General features: G+C 43.0%; 2 protein-coding genes across 17 annotated transcripts in view; one reads left to right on the top strand and one right to left on the bottom strand.

Moving 5' to 3' along the window:
• The window catches only part of BPTF (bromodomain PHD finger transcription factor), a 62,029-nt gene that overhangs the window by 845 nt on the left and 40,429 nt on the right, over window positions 1–20,755 (bottom strand). For 9 of the 16 annotated variants that reach the window (XM_051797616.1, XM_051797617.1, XM_051797622.1 and 6 more), the window contains 7 exons: window positions 19,800–20,025; window positions 19,063–19,406; window positions 15,707–15,880; window positions 14,598–14,790; window positions 13,541–13,625; window positions 11,609–11,795; window positions 8,996–9,902 (listed from right to left, as the gene is read on the bottom strand). In XM_051797616.1, the coding sequence (XP_051653576.1) occupies window positions 9,866–9,902; window positions 11,609–11,795; window positions 13,541–13,625; window positions 14,598–14,790; window positions 15,707–15,880; window positions 19,063–19,406; window positions 19,800–20,025 (1,246 nt within the window). In that variant the 3' untranslated portion in view covers window positions 8,996–9,865. The other 7 variants (XM_051797624.1, XM_051797628.1, XR_007906267.1 and 4 more) reach the window with 6 other exon arrangements.
• CUNH17orf58 (chromosome unknown C17orf58 homolog) lies at window positions 22–5,974 on the top strand. The gene is made up of 5 exons (XM_051797698.1): window positions 22–206; window positions 2,007–2,609; window positions 2,717–2,797; window positions 4,292–4,483; window positions 4,982–5,974. Exons 1-5 carry the CDS (start codon window positions 155–157, stop codon window positions 5,167–5,169), a joined length of 1,116 nt encoding a protein of 371 aa, XP_051653658.1. The 5' UTR covers window positions 22–154; the 3' UTR covers window positions 5,170–5,974.

The following is a 20,755-nucleotide window of genomic DNA, read 5'->3' as shown; positions in this document are numbered from 1 at the left end:
GGGGTGGTGGAGGGACGGCAGCAGCTTGGTCTTGCTCCAGTGGGTTGTCCAGTGAGTGATTCCCGTTTCCCCTAAGGCTGCCTCTCATTAGCATGAAACGGGGGAAGGGCATAAAAGACTCCAGTTCATTTTGAGTCTGGAAAAATACTTCAAAATGACAACCCAAGTGTTCTGGCTCCTCTGCTTTGCCATTAGATCATCCTCTGGTAAGTCTGTTGCATTCGGAGCGGGGCTGGGGCAGCTTTGCCTTTGGAATCAGGGGAGGCTGAAGACATTCCTGCAAGTCCTTGCCCTCCAGGCTGTAGCCTTTTCAGCAAGTCATATGTAAGGGCTCAGGAAAGAAACATTTCAACCTGTTTGTGGGATGGGAATGCAAATTGTAATATTTGATTTGTCAGATTTGGAGGAACTGAGAGCACCTGGCAGGAGCAGGCAGGGAGCTGGTGCCATGAGCTCTCAGTGGCAGGTGAGGTTTGACTTGCTTCTGCATATGGGATTTTTATAACTTATATCTCTTTTAGTCCCCTTCACCTGTAAATAGCATGTTTCTGACTGACTGCAGCTCTGTGCTGCCATGTGTGCCTGCAGCAAGCTGTCCTGAACTGATTTATCTGGAGTTTAGTACATCACTGACAGAAAATAAATAAGATTTACATCTGTTCCATTGGGAATTGGTTATGCTGCAGTCATATGTCTTATGCTGCAACAGCCAGACAGGAATATGCTGGTACAGGAGCAGGAACCTCAAGGTCCTGAATGGATTGAGTAGAGAAAAATGAACTATTTCTTGTTGCACTCCGTGACTGAGAGAGCGTGATGAACTGGCAGGAGAGTGTTCTTACACACCCAAGTGTGAAACACCTGTTCAGAGTGCACAGCTCATATTGAACCATCTCCAAAACACCCTTCCCTGCTGCTCCCTTCAGCTTGGACTCCTTCCACCCCGCTCTCCATGGACATTCTTTTGACTTTACGTGTGGCCAGCCCGAATATCAGGGAATCTTTCCCATGACAGCAGCTGGTGAGAGCAAAGGGGGAGAAGTGGCAAGGTCAGCAGTTGACTCAGTCAGAGGAGATAAACCAGGACGTTGCTCATCTGTGGATGTCAAACCTCTCTTTTCACACAGGGATTGGGATCTGCCTCCTACACAGAGTAACCACAGCCACGAACACCCCGGCGGCGGCTGTGTGGGGGTGAGCTGTGTGAAAACTCTGCTGGCTCACTCAGGGCGTGCACTGAGGGGCTAAAGGAACAGGAAAATGGACTGCAAGGGGAAATTTCTCTCTTCCCAGGCTAAACAGAAGGCCATTTTGCTTTTTGAGGTTCAAGTGATTGAGGTGAAGGTATAAACAAAAGCATAGGTGACTGCCCAGCTTGTGTGAACAGTGTCAGTAAGTCATTTCTCACTGTATTCCCAGACACTTCCTCTCTTTCTCAACCCTTGTCCTCTCAAATTAAGAAAAGCCTTGAAATAACTGTTTCTCGGCAGCAATAACCTAATTACCAGTTAGAAATCCAAAACTGTGGATAAGGATCTTTCCAGTAATGTCCACAGCCCAAAGCTGCTGAAAAGTCCGGATGACACTGTCAATAAGGCATCCCATGGATGGGAAAACCAAATAGTTCTGCTGTCATGGTCTTTTAAACAAGCATCCCAAATGGCAACGTGAACCTTGTTTCCTCAGATGCTCCCCGGAGACTCAGGGGTTTGAGAAAAGGGTTTGTTTTTAATTTGCAACAATAATAAAGTAAAAATGCGAACCTCCCGTTCTGCTCACACAGCTGCATTCCCTGTGCTGGGCCTGCCACGTCTGAGCACAGAGGAATGAGCTGCTCTACTGTATTTCATCTGTTCAGCTATTTATCAGTTATATATTTATCAGTTATTAGTATATCAGTTATATATTGTTGAGGGACTTATGGGCTAGAAGCTCAAATCCTCCCATTGAGAAGAACATGGAATAAAAAACTGAAAGTGCTGATTTTCTCTCTCCTTTTGATGCAGGATCCCTGCCCTATGCTGAGAAAGCTGGCCAGGCTCTCAGCAAAGATGCTTTTAGTTCAGCAGCTGCTGCACCTGGGCAGGTGAAGCTGCCAGCCCGTGGCACCAGCAGTGCCAATGGGAATTCCAGGGAACACTGGATCCTGCCTCCCACCCACCTGCAGCCGCCAAAGCCTCCTGAAATCACCTCCCTGCCCTGGGACAAGAAGAAACGCACCAAACCTTCCCTGGAGAACAGCACAGGGCTGAGGAAACACCTCTGGCAGCCTCTGGAGAGCCCGGCTGAGGGGCCTTTTCCCAGCTCCCCCGACTCCAGCCAGGCCAACAGGAAGCACACGGACCGGCGCCGGGCCGGCGCTGCCAACAGCGTGTCCGCCCGCTCCCACCACGGCACAGCCTCCCAGCAACAGGGGACACCCACCTGGGGAGCTCGTCCTCCCCCACACTCAGGGGAGTCAGGGGATCCCAACACGCTGCACTTGAACCGCCCGGGCCAGACAATCCCCTACAAACACCCCGATCCCATCATGAGGATCCCCAAACCCTCCTGGGTCACCAACCGCTGGTCCCTCGGCCCACCCAGCCCCCTGGCAGTGCTGAGGAAAGGTAAGGACAGGCTGCTCTGGAAAGGGGTACCCAGAAATTCCAAAGGCTGGTGTTTCCAATATCCCCAAAGGCCCATTTCTGTCCCTCAGTGTGTGTTCCCGTTCCAGATGGTGACAAGGACAAGGACTGTCTGGCCCAGTGCAGGGGAGAGCGGGATGAAGTGGAGGCCTTTTGTGCCAGTGAATTCGGTAGGTTGTGTCCTCCTCAACCCACATAGACAGAGCACAGGCCCTGCTGTTCACCTGCTGCACTTCCAAAATACTGCTAAAAGATACCATAAGTATGTTAAATAATTACCAAGTACACCAAAAGTCCCCATCACAGCTCTTTATAAATGTACTTACGTTGTGCTTTCCCTACCTTGGGCTAGTATTAATCTTTTTTTCTGTTCCCTCTACTTTCCACTCCTGGCAGGAAAAGTGTCCTTGGGACTGGTCAATGGAACTGAAAAGACCAATTGTTTTAGATAGTCTCAGATTAAACATTGTAGCTGGGTTACTTACCTCCTACTACTTGGAGCGAGTTTGATTTTGGGGCTGAAGTTTGAAATGAAAATATAATGGTGAACCAAACAGAACTAAAACTGTGATCCTCTCTCTAGAGAAGATTCTTCCTGAAGTTCCTTAGGATTCAGTGTCTTTAGTCCTTGTGTCCACACTGATGTAACTAAAGATGGCAGGAAACAGGCTGGCATTTCTGTAGGGACTGTTTAAGGACAAGCATTTTCTGACTGAAATCCTGCCTTGTGCTCACAAAGTTGTGAAACAGATACCAACTTTTTCTCACAGTATTTTAAGAGATAAGGAAAATACAACCCCAGTGGTAACAGATGTTTCCATTTGTAGAACATAAACACGTTAGGAGACATCTGTTTTCTCTAAATGGAGAAGTCAGGAAGTGCTTTCTGCAAATGTTGCCTGTTTTGGTTTTTACCACTCTCACGCATTCCTGTGCAACGGGGGCTTTACAGTGTGTGCTTTAGCCTTTCACCAACAGCAGCCTCACTCTTCTCTCAAATCAAAAAGACAGGTAGGAAAAAGTCTGGGCAACAGCTGAGCCAAGGTTCCATTGCAGTGATCAGAGAGCTTCCCATTTCTTTACATTTCCAGTGCTGAGCAGAGCTCTCCCCACCAAGGCAGGTGTAACACCAGCTGTAACAGCCCCCTTTGCCTTTCCCACCTGACACGGTGCTGTTTTCCCATTCCTGGAGTCAGCTCAGCACTTGTCAGAACCAGGAACTGGGAGCACAGCAAGAAGTGATTGTCTGAACACACAACACAGCCTACTTGGTGCCTTTTCTTCCAAGTGTTTCATTTCCAGCTCACCTTTCTACTTCAGTGGGAAGTTTTACATTTGACCATTTGACTTTGTTAGACAAACACATCCACTTTTTATGTATTGGGATAGACAATGGTACTAAACCCTGTCTTTTGGAACATTCTATAAACGTCACTAAGAAACATCTCAGGCCTGTAAAGCACAAGGTTAGTAAGGCAGCAGAAACTCAGGCAATGACCTCACCAAAGGTGACTTGAAGCAACTCCCACTGCCCACCAAATCCAAGGATTTCTGCTGACACTTCCTTTGAGCATTTTAAATAAGAGCTTTCAGGCATACCCTGAGCTGCCACCATGTATACAATCTGATCCTTGCTTTTTTTCCCCCTCTCTCCCTTAAAACAGCAGTGAATGGAATTGTTTATAACATGGAAAGCCTGGGGAATGGAGTCCACTGGATCACCCTCCTGGTGAACAGTGATGGACTGTACAAGATGAGTCGCCTGTACGTCGTTCCCGATGCCGCCTTCTTCCGAGTCCACATCCTACTTGTGGATACTTTGAACTGCAGTAAACCCTGTCCAGACTTTAAACTTGGTAAATAATTCCAGCTAAATCCATTCTGCTATTCCTCTGCATGCAGTGCCGTCTTAGTCTGCCCTAGTTTAATAGGCTTACCCTGGTTTGTCAGGAAAATCTGGCAAAAAAACATTTCCTCAAAGTGAAGGGCTTTTTCCATCCCAGTTTCTTGAAACTTCCAGAAGAAAAGCTGGAAGAAGTCAGGTATCAGTATAGTCCTTTCTTAACTTTATCCAGTTCCAAAATGATTGCAAGTTTTCAGGACTGCCAAAGCAGTTTGAGCAGGAGCTTAAGCTGATGTCTTTATCAGTAGTCCAGTTTTCCTTCTAAATGCAAGTTAACCAAACCAGTATTTGCCCCAGCAGTAACTCATCGTGTCTGTGCAACGACCACCCACAGGTCCCAGGGGAGCTCCGGGTGCCGTGGTACGTTCAGGATGTTTCCAAAGGGCACAACCTGTTCCCACCCCCCTGGGAGCACAGGGAGTGATCCCACGTTCCCTCGTTTGCTTTGCAGGGAGCAGGTACATCGTGATGGGGCGGATCTTCCACAAGCGCCGGGAGCTGCCGGCCGAGCTGCTGCCGGCCCTGCGCGGGCGGCTCCGTCCGGGCGACGGCTGGATCGGGAGCAGCAGCAGCTACGTGAGGAGGTTCAACAGGAAAAGGGATCTCAAGGTGCAGGCGGCGCGTTCCAAGTGTCCGTAAGGTCCGGTGGCTCCGTCCAGGACACGGGGAGCAGTGGGAGTCACCCCCAGGGCACACCTGGCCAGGGCACCTCACGCCGGGCACCGGCTGCCATCGGACACTGCTTTGTGCTTCAGCAAACACGGAATGCCCTCACCAGGCACCTCGGGTGGGGTTTAGCACAGAAGTCAGGCTAGGGAATGTTAACTGGTCATGGATTTGCTCCAGCTTTTTCAGAGCCACAGGTTATTGTAGCCTCCCCTGCTGCAGTGCACCCCTAATAATCTGTAGTAAATGTACAGTTCTGGAGGCTTCATCCTCAGTGCTCAGCAACTGCACTTTAGAACCTCTCACCTTGAACACATTAGATCTGTACACAGCTTTGTCTGCCCAGGATGTCACACAGTTCTGCCTGAAGTATCACATGCATTTGATTCAAGAGAAACCAACAGCACTAAGTATCACTTGTATTGTTTTGGTCTCCTCAAATGTGTCTTTTGTGCTACTTCTAAAAATCACATCATTCCTCAACCAGAGCTGGATGTTCACAGGAAGCACACAGAATGGAGGGTAACTATTTGAGTGTATGAACACACTGACTGAAAGCACATCAAGAACTGCACAACACAAATGCCCAATTTGGCTCATGAGTAATGGCACAAGTTCATTCCAAGGAATGCAGAATGAGCATGGACTGCACAGTGTGTGCCTGGTTACATGGGCAGTTCCTCCTGAATGCCATTCCCCTTCAGAAATATCACCCAGCTTGTACTTGCACATCAGTAAAGTTACTTTTAAAATCAAAGATACAATCTTTTAGTACCTTTAATGTGGTGGGACGGAAGAACCTGTGAAAGGGCTGCAGAGGGAATCAAATGTTTGCTGTTCCCAGTCAGTCTTTGCAGGTCTTAAGTCTGTAAAAGAAACTAATAAAATGTTCGTGAGGTTCTGGTTTCACCATCTCCTGGGTTCTGGAAGACCCAAAAAGCTTATGTTATCACAACAAACAAAGGCATCTCCTTGTTTGACAAGCTGGGGATTTGACAATACATATTTATATTAAGAAATGGAAAAAAGCAGCAGAGCTTAAAAAAAATACATATACAGTAGTATGACATGACCTGCAACAGGAAGTAGTGGTTTCTATAAGCACTTTCTGTCTTGAAACAAAGGTAGCTCTGGCACATTCCACCTGTCATACACATCTGCAGCTTCATTTAGTGTCACTGAAAGTCACAGAGCAAGGGATGGGTGACAGGTCACACTGCATCAAGCATGTCTTGATACGGAGACAAGTACCAAGAGCAAACATCACATCTTTGGGATCCAAAGGCTGAGAAATTTACTCATAGTGTGGGTCTACCTAAAAAGTAAATTGTCTCACTCCTGCTTTGTGAAAGCCTTTGCATGGAGCACACCATGGATAGATGGAATTTTCCTGAGAGACTCTGAGGGGGCTTTGATTTGGCAGCAGGAGTGTTCTGGCAGCAAATTCGAGCACTGGAGTGACTGGGAGGGACAGGAGGAAGGAGGAGGAAGGGTTACATGAGCATCTCAAGTTTCTGTTTCTATTTCCAGCCAAGTCCAGGGACCAACCAGCAACTCCTCCAGGCATCCCCCCTCCCAGAGCATTATCCAAGCCCTGTTCCCACTATTGTAACCTAACCCAGGGAAGTGTGGGTACAAACCCAACATATATCTCACTGTGACTGTCCCTGGGAAGGGATAAGCACAGGACACCAGTGCTAAGCCTGAGTTCCATGCCAATAACTGACACAAAACACAGAGCTGCTGCTCTGGGAGCCTGAAGAACAATTTATCCTGTGTTCCCTTTTTTTGTCCTCTTACCTTTCCCTTCTTTCTTGGAAGATCCCTCCTTAAAATGTTCCCACACCAGCTGAGCAAGAAGCCACTGCATGTCCCAGCCCAGCTGAGATAGAGCTGGAGCAGGACTGTTGATACCAGGCTCATCACACACCAAAGGTACATACTCAATAAAAAAGATTTCTTAGGTCAAAAGTCTTTCACTCACTATTCCAAAACCCTCACAGCAATAACCACAATGAGAAGACAGAACTCAAAGTCCAGCAGCTGCCACAGTAATTTTGGTACCTTACAGTTGATAGTTTTCTCCCCAGCAGGATCAATAGGAGAATTCTGCAGCCAACACACAGAAATCCAGGTGTACAGGAATGTTGTCATCTTCTTGTCTTTCTGGGGTTTACTTGAGGCTTTTGGCTCAGCTCAACTTTTCACTCTAAACCTCCATTAACTTCTGCATGAACTAAACCAGGACCGAGGGTAATTGCTTCAAATTTGAGGAGACAGAAAGGAAAATCAGGCTGGTACAGCTCACATTATCACAGTGCTACAACACAGGCCATTTCAAAACAACTGCTGCAATAATTATAAAATACAAAGAGGAGGAAGACTGACCAGAGACCACAAACCTTATGAACTTTATGCTTTAAGGCAGGTGGGGATTAATCATGAGTGATTTATTTCCAATAACATCATTTAACTGTAAAAGTTCACCACTAATAAATTGTGAGAAGTATCTTGACCTACACTCCATGGCAATTGAAGACACTAAAACAGGATCATATGGAATCACAATGGTTTGGGTTGGACAATTAACCAGCAGGATTAAACTGCATGTATGGATTATATATGATCTGGCAATGCCAAGACCTATATCCCATAACATCATCAAATGTTTCATTAGAAACACCACCAAATCCATGTCAAACACATTACTTTATTTTGTCTAGGATGATGTGTCCTATAAGGTACAAAAAGGTACTGTTCAGTTTGCCACAATTTGTTAAAAACAGCAATCTATTGCCTACAGGTAGGAAAGGTTTAAACCATGTCATATGGATTTAAGTATGAATAAATAGTCCAGAAATACTGAGGAGTTTGGATGAGATGCAGGATATTCCCAGTGCTGTGAACGGGGAGGTTTTTCCTTGTTGCATTATAACACAATGCTTACAATATGCAGCATTTTTTAAAAAAAACTTCAAAGGACAACATAACCTAAATGCAACTACTCTTCTTTGACTTTCAGAAGCATAAATGGATTATTGTTTCCACACTGAACAACTAGTAATTTTCACATATAGGTTAAATGACAACATTTGTATGTACAAAAACACACGAGTTTTTAGTAGATAAAATCCCCCCAGAAGAACCTGAACACCTGAGCTGAAGTGTAAGAAAGGGTGGTGAGCAGCAACACCTTTGTAAGAAAAATAACAGACGAGGTTCTTGCATAGCAAGGTGTGAGGTGAAACCCAAAAGGAGCTTATCCATGAATCAGGTAAATCCCAGACCACTGTGGAACACAAGTTGACTGTGAATTAGTGCAAAAGGTGGTCGAGGAGCTGCAGAGAAACCAGGGCTGGGAACTACAGACAGGTACCATGAGCAGGTCACTTGCAGGGGGGAGATGGGAAAGAAAACCTCCTCATCTGCAATTTGCATCTTCTTGGACTCCAGTTTATCCCACAGGAAACAGGGAGGCAGCCCAGGACGCCTCCCAGGGCTACAGTTACACGTGGTACTGCACATTCCCAGAGCACTTGGCAAACACCCCTGAATTCAGCAGTGGGCAGGGACACTTCACAAGATACTTCCTTACCCCCTTCCATCTGTTACAGTCATTCTGGCACCACGGGAGTGATGTTACAATGGGATAACAGGTGCTTAGGAATGAACTGTGGCATCCACAACCTTGGGGGCAGTGGGGTCTGACCTCCCTGGCCATTCCCACCCCTGTTCCCTGCAATACCTGCAGTCCTGCACAGAGCCCACGTGTCAGCGCACACTCAGACACACCTCCGGCTGTGGGGAGAACAATGATCTCCATTTATTTTGTTTCATATACATCCATATTTTGAATTTTAATACAAAAGAAAAAAAAAATTAGAATCTGACAAATGTTTACAAACAAGATACCTTCAAATAGATTTTACTCAGTTCAGTCTGGTGCAGAGTAAATGACAAATTGTACTGTTATATTCAAGGCAACAGAGTCTGTAGTCCATGACCACTCAGCCCAACTTCTATGCAAGCTTGTTTTTATCTACCATGAATGATAAACTCCTTGTTGATTCCCAGTCCTGTGTGTGTGCACATGTGTACATAGCAGCTCCTTTCATAGAAAGAAAAGACATCTAGAGGTCTTCTTGTACTTTTACCTACAGGAATCATGTTAAGATACAGAATGGATTACATGGAACCGGGGCTGGATTTTATAAGAAAAAATAATTAGCTGACAAATGAGGGCAGCAATAAAAAAGCGTCTTTTTTGCAACAATAAATAAATACAGTCAAAGTTTTCTGTGTGGACTTTAAACCAGCTTCTTCACTGAAGAACAGACGTGGCATTTCCATGGAGTTAAATGTGACCCCATTTACTGTATCTTTTTTTCTTGCTCTCTTTCTCTCTCTCCTCCACCAAAACAAAGTTTTCCCGCTTCTGCCACAATAGTACAACAATTTGATCTTGACAAGAAAGTGGTGCTGCTGATTTTTTTATTTCTTTGTCCTTTGGACAAAATAAGCCAAGAATATAATTTGACTGTTGTGACCAATAAAAACGCAGTTTACATCAAGTCTTGTCAGGACAACCTGACTAAAAACATCTGGCTCCTTAATTAAAAATTGTCAGACAACCAGATCCTTGCTCGTGTGTTTGGTAACACGCTGAACTCTAAGAAGCTGTAGACTGCAGTTTGTTGTTATGGGACCTGCAGAATACAGAAGAAAGTGAACAATTAAGCACCCTTCAGTTTGGAGAACACAAAGTGTTGCCAAGGGTAAACCACAATAAAGGAATTACCACCACGTTGCTTCCATTTAGTTTTTTCCCCTTCAGAAAAAAAAAAAAAAAAAAGAACACTTAAAATAATTCTCTCTGAATATTAAGCACGTTTTCTCCTACAGAATAAAAGTATTTCAGTACTTGGAAAATGCAGTGTGTCTCTGGAATATTCCAAAATGCCTACCATCAGTTTTACTCACATATTTACATAATAGTAGTCCATCAAAAGGAAAGCAAAAAAGACATTTTTAGTTGTGAATATTTAAAATAAGATCTACTCTGCTTAAATTTATTCAAGAAGTCTTTGGATTAACTTAATAGAAAAAACTGAACAGGCATGTTAGAATCACATTTTTGCTAAGCAGAGTTCAGCAAAACTCCTCTTTGACATTCACAGTTTTATTAGTGACTTAAAATAAAACAATAAAATACAAGGTTTCCAAGATGAATTTTTCATTTTTCTCCATACAGTATTTGAGGAACGGGACAATTGGTGTTAATACAGTTACTTTCACCAGTGTGACTGCTGGCAACAAAAACAGTTACTGTTTAGACAAATGAGCTGGATTTTTAGGGCAGTTTAATGTCATTGAATTGTACAATAAAAGAAAGTGACCCCAACATCCAGTTCTGATTCCAGTTAAAAAGGTCAGACTAAAGATATCACAATCTGCAAGAAAAGAAAGAACATGGATGGTATAAATGAAAAACAATAACAAATAAGATGCAGCAATGAAATCAGTGTGCAAGTGCTGGGTACCAGCTATGACAGTGACAGAAACATGGGCTGAAAACTACCTGACAAAAAATCACTAATATGGTATTAAACTGAAAAGAAAAATGCTGGACCAAATCATTTGACTCTTCCCTTCTTATCAATCCTACTCTCACTCCATGTGAAAATCAGCTTCCACAGGAATGGAGGGAAAGTGAAGCTTTCCAAGAGATGTAACTCCCATGGATGTGCTATTGGGTAGGACAGGCAAGCAACAAAAATGTGTGGTAAGGCTGCATGGTTTTTTTAGGAATGCTTGTGTAAGGGAAATGCTCTACAGTGGCCCTTCTACAGAAAAAAAAAAAAAAGGTAAGTTTAATTTTGAAAGGTAAATTTTGAATTAGGTTCATTTTTCATCTACTACTTTAAACTGTACATATTCCCTCTGTTTCAAAGGTGGTGAGTTGTAAAAAGATGAGAGAAGGAGTAAAACTGAAGTATTTTAATTTCTTCCATTGGATTTTAAGCTTCACAGCAGGATTGTCTCTTATTAGCATGAGAAGTATTTGCTGCAGAGTAGAACATCATCAGAACTCAGACACAGCATTTGTCCTGATCAGAAATTATTAAGTTTTCTGCAGGAATGAGTTAAAGTGCCATTCAAATTTTGTACATTTCTGATACTGCCCTAATGTCTATGTCACAACTCCTTTTGAACAAACATTCCAAAGTAACCTCCCCAAAATCATCTTTAAACCTTAATTTTGACCAAAAAAATGACAGCTGGCTATTACAGAATTGATTATAGATTGATTTCCCTTTAAAAGCAAGTTGTCCAGGAAAGTGCAGGGGGCAGCAAATCCCTGTATGAACGTGAGCTTAGAAAGGAGATTTTAGGGGAGAACACCCAAACTTACCTGCTTGCCTTAAATCCTTTTAGTTTCTGTACAAAGAAAGACTCGAGAACTTCTGCACACTGGTAGAAAGGGGAGTCACTGGGATTGTAGTAACGGCAGTTATCAAAAATTTTGGTCATATCTGCCACAAACTCCGTGACCTTTTTGTAGTAGCGTTTCAGGATCCGTTCCTCCATGGTGGCCAGGTCTTTAAAGAAACCAAAGATGGCTTAAATGAGACATTTTCATCCTAAACAGAAGCCTACACTGTCAAGACTGTGGGAGACAAAGCCTTATCCAGGTTAGTTGCTGTCCCAGGGGTGCTGGTTGTGACGGTGGCACCAGGAGATCTCCCTCACAATAAACACTTGTGCATGAAAGTTTTGTGTGCAGCTGAATTAAATCAAATGCAAGTATCAGAATGACCTTGGAAAACCTGGGTCTCTTGCAGGAAGCTCCCTGCTTTTTCTGAAGAAATTAAGGGGGGGAAAAAAAAAGTCAGATAATCTGGATTCAGTTTCTGGTACTGTACCTTCTGATTAGTTTTTTAGTTCCCGACTTGCTCTGAATGAACTATCAATTCTTGTGGGCATGTGCACATTACACATGGCACAGAGGAAAGATTTCAAGTGCAGGATCATGCAAAATGCCAGAGCTCTCATCCTTCCTGACCAGACACTTTAAAGAGCCAGGAATGGTGAAGTGAGCAGTAATTGTCCTATTTTAATGCAAATATCCATTAAAAGAGGGAGAGGAATGAGAACTGCCAAATATAAATATAACTATGTAAATGTCTAGTGGCACTTTTAGACAGAAAAACAACTTATCTACCCTTGGGAAAAGCCCTTGAAGTGCTTATTTTTAAATACCAGTAATGCCAGAAAGTGTGAAAGCAATTGCAGATGTGCCCGGATTATCTGGTGCATTTTACTCAGATTTATACTTACAAGTGTCTTTTCCTCCTAGTTAAGTCAGAAAGAGCTAAATGCACTTTTTATTTCATTCAATCATCATATGCTTAATGATATTGTTATTTGAGCTTTCCTTATAAACTTTAACCCATCAACTATGAAACATGTTAAGCATTTTCATAACAGCACAATCCAAAAGCAGAAAAGGAGATAATTTCTAAAAAAAATATTATTTTCAGTCAACATACTACAATTTTGCCAAGATAGTAATTTACCTTTCCTATTTCTAGGGTGAGTAAGGAGTAGGTGGGAAAACTCAAATGATGGACTGGCTCTCATTTAGAGATATGAAAAGTTACTGGTCCCATAGTGGAAGGAAAGGAATAACATTCCCAACAGCATTTCCCTCAGGAGGTGGATCTTCCCAGGTTTCACATTCAAGTGCTTATCCAGATTATTCCCAACTACCTGCTAAACTCTAATGAGAAAAGAGTAAAGCACCATAAAGCTGCAGCATCTCCCTCTCCTCTTGCCCCACATGCACAACATCTGAATCCATTTTGTTCCTGCAGACGAATTATGTGGAATACAAAATTTAGTGCTCTATCAAGTCAGATGAAGATGATTTTAAACTCCATCTTAAGCTGCATGTCACACTTCCCTGTGTTAGCACCACCTTCTCCTCAGCCTCTGGAGTAATATCCCAAACTTTGTAGGAGCTGATGCACAAAGACATAAAAAACCCAGCAAAAGGAAAACATAAGAAAATTGTCCTCTTTAAACAAAGCAACTTAAAAACAAGAATTCTGTTCTATTGCTGCACTGACTTCCACATTTCATCTGGTGAAAGGAGACAGCCAGAAGTAGGTATCTTAACCCCCATGACCTTCTAAATATATCAATGAGAAATCACATTGTTTCACCTGCCTCACTGCAAAAACTGGGTATTTTACAACACATGGCCAGAACTGGTCAGCAGGGAATTAATTTGATATCCAAAAGCTCGAATCCCCTCACTCAGGCTCTTCTCACCAACACTTACCCATTGGTTCTTTAATGACACCATAATAATCTGGTGCATCGTTGGGATCTACTGGTTCTAGGAAGGGCCATGCCATCTTGTGAGCCTGGCAGGGAAACAGGAGAGAATTAAAAACAAAATTAAATTAGCACTATTAATAGCTAAATATTTTCATCATCCCTTTATCTGTTGGGGTCTAGAGCTGAATTTAAGGAAGAAGTGCAGCATTATATGAAAAAGTGACTAGTTCTCATCTGATGTTTTAAATGTCAATGACCGAGTAGTTGGGCTTCAAAACAGGAAACAATGTGAAATTCAGACATAACAGGATATTGTGCTGAACAGGCTGCATGGAAAAGTATGGAATGAATTTACTGAGAGTGCTTTCAAGTACTCAAAAAATTAATTTGTTTCCATACATGTATGCAAAATGTAGGACAACAAAAATATTACTTACAGGATTTCTGTTACCATAATTTTAAGAATTTTAAGAATTCTTAAAAATTCTTTACAGCTGTAGCAGAAAAAGCCTATTTGGGAGTGATAGACAAACCAGAAATATACTGTATCAGACAGTGATGTTATTCTTATTACCAGGATGCCATCATTTACATGCTGATAAGGACCCCCTGTAGAACACCGCTGAAATCTGGTAACTCTGAATTACAGTACAGAAATATAGAATAGAAACCACAGAAAAGTGATCTGAGAACAGAGTAATGCACCTTGTACAGAAGAGAACACTGCACCTTCTACACCCTGTGCAGTTGGGCTTCCACTCTGCTCTTTGGGATTCTGAACCTGCTTCCTCTGAAAGCCTTTCAATGAAGACATTGCTTAGTTTCACCGACTCAGAAGCACTGATATAGTAATTCTTGTAAATATTCTCCAGCACAGTAATGTCAAGCAAGTTTGCAGCTGACACAGTGGCATTTCTCACCAAAAAGCAAAGCTTTGCTACTCCCTCTTCCTGAAGAGTTACTACAGAGAAATCAAACCCTCCTCCAAGGCTCACGAGGGAGTGAAGCACTCCAAGGTGCTGCCATGCACTCCAAGGTGCTGCCATCCTTCTCCTCACCTGCAAGGAGCGCAGGACTCTCCTTAACCCTTCATAGTCCTTGTCAGTGAGGGGGCTGAGCACAGTCATGGCATCCTCTGTGGACTGGCACTGGGGACACACGTACTCGTCGATGAGATCGGCCTCGCTCTGCAAAATGCCAACGCAGCGCCCGTGATACCAGTTCTGACACCGGTCACAGCCAATGTAGAATCTGCAAGAGCCAAACCAAGTGTCAGTGCCTTCACCTCTTCAATATCAACTCTGCATTTAACACATAAACCTGCAGTCCCCAAGCAGATAACTTGGCACGATTCAATACAGCAGTGCAATGTGATATTTCGGAGTGACAAATTCTAACGACACTATTCCGGCTGCTCTCGTGTTTACAAACAGGCTAAATTACAGACCATTGCAAAACAAGCTCCTCAATTTTATAATAGGCACTTTCAAGCAATTGAGATTGCAAAAATCATTCTTCTGCTTTAGAGATGAAAGGAACAGTGGAAAGCCAGAAGTCTCACCCAGCCAGTATCCAAACCAATTCAAGATGCATTTTGCACAAACTGGACTAAAACTAGGGCTTGGTTCACTCCATACAAGCATTTTTCATATGGGAGCTTCAGTCTTGTAATTGAATACAGGAGGGGTATTCTATGACACAAAGCCTTACAGTAAAAGATGTATATTTATACATATATATATATCATATACCAACCATACACCCCCATACCAAAATTATGTTTTCTAGCCAGATCAAAGCACAAAAAAATCCACTCAATACAGCATTTGTCATTTAATCTAACCATCCCTTGTTAAAAAAAAAAAAAAAGTAAAATAAATCCCAATTTAAATTCACGGTGTTTTGGCATAAAAACTACAACACATTTGAAAACAACCACCCTGAAAACTCCACTTTTCCTAAACATTTACCGAACAGAAACATTTGGGGGACCGGGGAGGGGAGGGGGAGACAATTACCAGAGAGCAATTTTGTATTACGAATGAATACAATATATGCAGAATAACCGGTTGGTTTTTTTTTTTTTATGCTTGGCAAGGAACAGGAAAGCACAGTCAGAGCAGTTTGCTACCTAAACATGGAATAAGAGGTTCTGATCCGAACTCACTGCGACTCATCATAAGGTGTTCTGCAGATACAGTACAACTCCTCACTGCTGCCCTCTTGTGCCCGTTTACACTCATTACAGATGTACACATCCATTTTCTTAGCCTCCTTTTCTGTGATTCCAACACATTCTCCATGATACCAGTTAGTACAAAGATCACAGCCAATATAGAACCTAAAAGTGTTCACAATGAAAATGACAATGTAATTGTCATTTCAAATGGCATGGCACTTTTCCCTGCACTTCTCTCTGATGTACTTGCTGCTGGCCTGCTTTCTGTCTCAGTTTCCCTGCTCCCTGTCCTTACAAAATATCTCATGCTGCAGCTAGACTGGCAGTAAGGTCACTCGGGTCAATTTTAAATTCAAATGCACATGTATTAATATGTACATATTAATATGTAACCAGAATGGGCTAAAAATCTCCTGTCTTCAGTGTGCGTGTGGAAAAACTACCAAAGGCACAAAAAGACAAGGCCAAAGAAAAAGGTTTACATTTTCAAAATTGCAGCTCAAAAGCCACTGAAACGTTTCCTTAAGGTTTGAAAATGTAGGTCTCAGTTAATTTAAAAAACAAAAGCAAAGCGCAAACACCAACTAGGAGTTACAAGTACACTACAAGAACATGCAACCAGCCATGTGTAGGTACTACTGGTACAACATGATACGAAAGAAAATGGGGTCAGGGCATGGTTGTCAATTTTAAATCTTGGTGGGGTATTTTTTTGGGAGGAATGTGCACTGAAAAACTGATAATAAAGTACTTAAAATTGCGACAAAGTGGAATGTGGACCGTTCTCGAGTGAATAATGTCTCCTCTCAGACACAGCTGTGTGACAGAACCAGGTATGGTATGACACAAAGTGAAGGGAACCAGGGACAGAACCATGGGGATGGGACCTTGCACAGAATGATGTGACAAAACTGTAAAATATTATGCAAGGATGTTTGTAACTCGTGTATGGACATCTCAGGACACACCTGTGACTCGTGACAACCAGATGGGGACGGTGCACATCCATTCTCTCTGCCTAAGCAAAAGCAAGCGGACTGGGAACCTCCATCTTCCTGGATTTTGGAGAACACAACCCCCTGCCACGTGCTGCTGTAGGAATTCCTGCCATCCTGTCAGTCTGCAACACCCCTGGGACACCACACCAGCACCAGGGCAGTGCCTACCCCACGTTCCACAAAACAATCTCTAATTCCCTGGGCCTCTGCACACACCCTGGACACCCAGATCCTGCCTTTTCTCTTATATTTTACAGTCAGGAAAATCCTAAAAGCAATATCACACAACCCAACTTCCATAAAGAACGGACAGACAGAGGTTCTGACAACTCTCAACAGCTCAGCCTGTGTTCCCTCCCCAGGAGGGGCTGTGGCTGCTCCTGGTGATGTGGAAGCACATTTACATCCAGGTGTGGATGCCAAACCTTGCACTGGACTGTGGAACAGGTGTCACACTGTGCTTTAACAAATAAGTTGGAATCTAAACAGGAATCTTAGAAAGATATCCTTACTGACCATCCTCAAAAACAATACCAGCAAATCCCTATAGCCCTGGAGTATCACAAATGAGAGCTAAACATAAGAAACGTGCAGTAAAATACGCAGCAGAATTTACTACACATCCAAAAAAATGCACAGGGTATTCATAAAATACCACAAATTCGCTCTTCAAGTAGCACATGTGTCTTTTCTGAAGTAGAAAAGAGACACCAGCACAAAGAGGAAGATCTGATGCCTTCCTATAGATGAAAACAAAAAATATGTTTCCCACAAAATTGTTTTAAAACTTGACTAATTCCTTTCCAAATAGGGAAAAGATTAAGGAGTTCAATGGTACAGCCATCATTTGTAAGAACATCAAACTTAAAACTCACAAAAAGCAGAGCAGCAGAGCTGAATCATATTGGTGAGGATACTACTGAGTTATTAACCTTTCATTTTCTTCAAGTTTTATTCAGTGCACTGAAGCACATGATCCAGGCTATCAAAATTCACTCTATGACCATAGAGTTAGTCTGACAATCAAATCCCTTTGCTCACAGAATTTATTCCTCTCATTTTTGTGCCAGTTGTACACCTCACTAACTGGAGGCAGTAACACATCTCTGTTCAGGATCACACCAAAGAACAGGGTCCCCTAAATGCACTGGGTGACAAAGCCTGACACAGACAACATTCCTGAAGTGATATTCCTTAGAAATCACAGTGAATTCACAGCCAGGGCATCCCTCTGCCATTCCTGCAGGACTGGCAGCACGGGGAGCAGCCCCATTCCCCACGCTGAAGGACTGGTGGAATGGGCAGAGCCACTCAACAACCAAGATGAAAATGATCCCTAAGACTTCAACTTCATTTAAAAAATAATTAAAATCCACAAAAGGCTAGAGGGAACCTCAAGAGATCCCCTAGTCCTGGCCCTAAACTTGGAAGGAAGAACCACTTCTGGAGTGAAAGCACCACTCCAGCTCTATGGTTTCTCTCTGTTATCAGCATTTGATCCACCACCAAATGGCACCAATTCATACCACTGGGTGTGAATCTGCTCACTTGTTGAGCAGATAAATACTCACTTGGAATTGTCTGAAGTCAGATTTATTTTACACACACCTCTACACAGCTCTCAGAAATCAACCATTACTAACTGCTGCTGTTAAGCAGGAATCTATAACACTATTCCCTGGGATCCACTGGATCTCCCACTCCACCACTTAGAACATTTCTTCACAAACTCTGTACGTAGCATAAATATTTGTCCTCATTCACAATCAGAATCAAACTACAGAGAACTGCAGTTTTCACTTTGTCAAATGCTTAAATGTTCATTTTATTTTTATCAACCCTGGGATGCAAATTCTAATACATAGAAACCATTTCTACCTGAAACATTGTCCAAAGTGAACTGCAGTCCAGTGGCTCAGAGCCCCCTTTACTGGCTACTGACTTACAAAAAAAAGTCTTTTATACTGGAAGACGGTACCAAAGCTACTTATCCACAAGAAATTGCCCAAACCAAGTTGTCACTTGCTTCTGAGGCAGAGGCAAAACAGCAAAAGAAAGAGTAACAGAGCGGAGGGAAAAAAAGAAAAGAGTATGTGCATGTGAGACAGGAAGGTCACACAATGGAGACATGCAAACGAGGAAATATAAACCACGAACAGTAACAGCATAAATCAGGTATGTTAATATTTGTAACTGCTAGTGGAAAATAGAGACTTTATTCTCTATGCTTCAGTGATCACTGCAACGACCTGCCACTATCTGCAGCTCTAGCACTGCCTGGCACTAACACTGACACTAAGCCTACACTAAGAACATGCAGGAGGGGGCTGTGGCACCTCTACTCACTTGGACTCGTCGTAAGGCGTTTTACAGATGCAGTAAAGCTTTGTGTCCTTCTTCGTTTCCTTTGAGGTAGTAGAAATCATTTTCTTTTTCTTGGACTTGGAAGCCGAGGAATCCTTCTCCTCCTCTCGTTTCCTCTTCTGGGAGGACACTGGCACTGGGACAGTGGTGGAGGAGCAGGAGGTGACGCTGGCTGCCTGCTGTGGTGGTGGCACTGGTGGCACTGGTGGTGGTGGTGGTGGGGCAGCGGCTGCGGCTGCGGCGGCTGCGGCTGCTGCTGCAGCAGCTGCTGCCTGGGCCTTTTCCTTTTCTTTCTTAATTTTAGTCAAGTCTCTCTTTAGCTCCTCCTGAAGTGTATTAAATGAATAAATAGAGAGGGAGGCACTTCATGTGATTATTTCAAGACAGCATGACAGTCTAGGCAAAAATCCCCACACTTAAAGAAAACAATTAAATCCATTTAAATATGCATTTTTTTCATGTTCTTAAACTATAATTCACACAACATTAAGGGATGATACTCTTGGGCTACTCTGGCCCACTGGCTGTAAAAACAAGGTGACTTCAGTCCACAAGAAAACCAAGAAGCATCCAAGGGACATAAAGTAGGTCGGCAGAGGATCCATAACCAGAGCTTCTTCCTGCAAGTATCCTTAAAATCTCACTGAGCAAACAAAGGTTAACACACAAATGTTCTCTCCAGCTTAAAATCAAATTAGTCTTTGAGACTCTGCCCTTACCTGCACTTCAATCTGTAGATCTTTGTCCAGAAGGGCTCTTTTTTTCAGTATTTCAGCTTTCAGCTGTTCTTTGTGCTTGAAGAGCAGAGCTGAGAGCTTGGTGGCGTTCTGTTTGCTGCGCTTCTGCTCCACGCTCTCCTCTCGCTTCCGCTTCTTAGCTGCCTGTTTTTCTTCCTTGTCTATCTTATCCAGAATATATTTCATCACTTGGTTGCACACAATCATCCTGGGGAAGGAATAAAGAAAAGGGACATTGTGCTGAGCTGCCTGTTGACTCCCAGTTGAGAAAGCAGGGTCAGGTCTCCAGTCACCGCAAGCTAAATTATTGTACTTCTTAAGATGCACAAGGTAAATTTAGTAACACACAGTGCTCCCACTCCTGCTTATTTACTACAACACTGCTGGGAGAATTCCAGACCCTTGTTAGGCTCAAGAGGGCCTTAACTGATCTGAGTACTAATTGCTCCACAACTCCCTGCAAAGCTTTGGCTTTAATATGATTAAAGACATTTTCACTCAATCCAGTTTCCACAACCTTCTTTGAAAGAGCTGGATGTTTATTCTGATTCAGGATGAAAGTGAGTTGGAAGCCTGTCACTCCTAAAGCAGACATTTCCTCACTCCAGTGACCACCAAATCCTACCAGGATTTTGTGTTTTGGCACAAGGACTGACAAATAGTTTTCACTGTATAAAATTCACAATAAAACAGTTCCCAATTTCTTCACTAATGACAGCTCAGGATTAATTTTTCATCTGCTTGCTGTACACTCAACTATAAATCTATTTTCCTGCTCACTTGTTCTGCAATTTTTATTTATTTTTGGAGAAGAATAAATCAGTGAGATGGAAAGACAGCTGCACCATGAACCAGGCTAGTTAGAACCCTTTTCTCCCCCCTTGTTTTAAATTGGACTTCTATCAGTCGAAATACCACTGTGGCTGTCTGACACCATT

This window comes from Manacus candei, unplaced genomic scaffold (assembly GCF_025592945.1).
Source record: "Manacus candei isolate 608988 ecotype Guabito, Panama unplaced genomic scaffold, ASM2559294v1 h1tg000047l, whole genome shotgun sequence".
In the NCBI taxonomy this organism is placed as follows: Eukaryota; Metazoa; Chordata; class Aves; order Passeriformes; family Pipridae; genus Manacus; species Manacus candei.
Note: the sequence above shows the minus strand (reverse complement) of the source record. Positions and strands in the feature narration are given on the sequence as shown.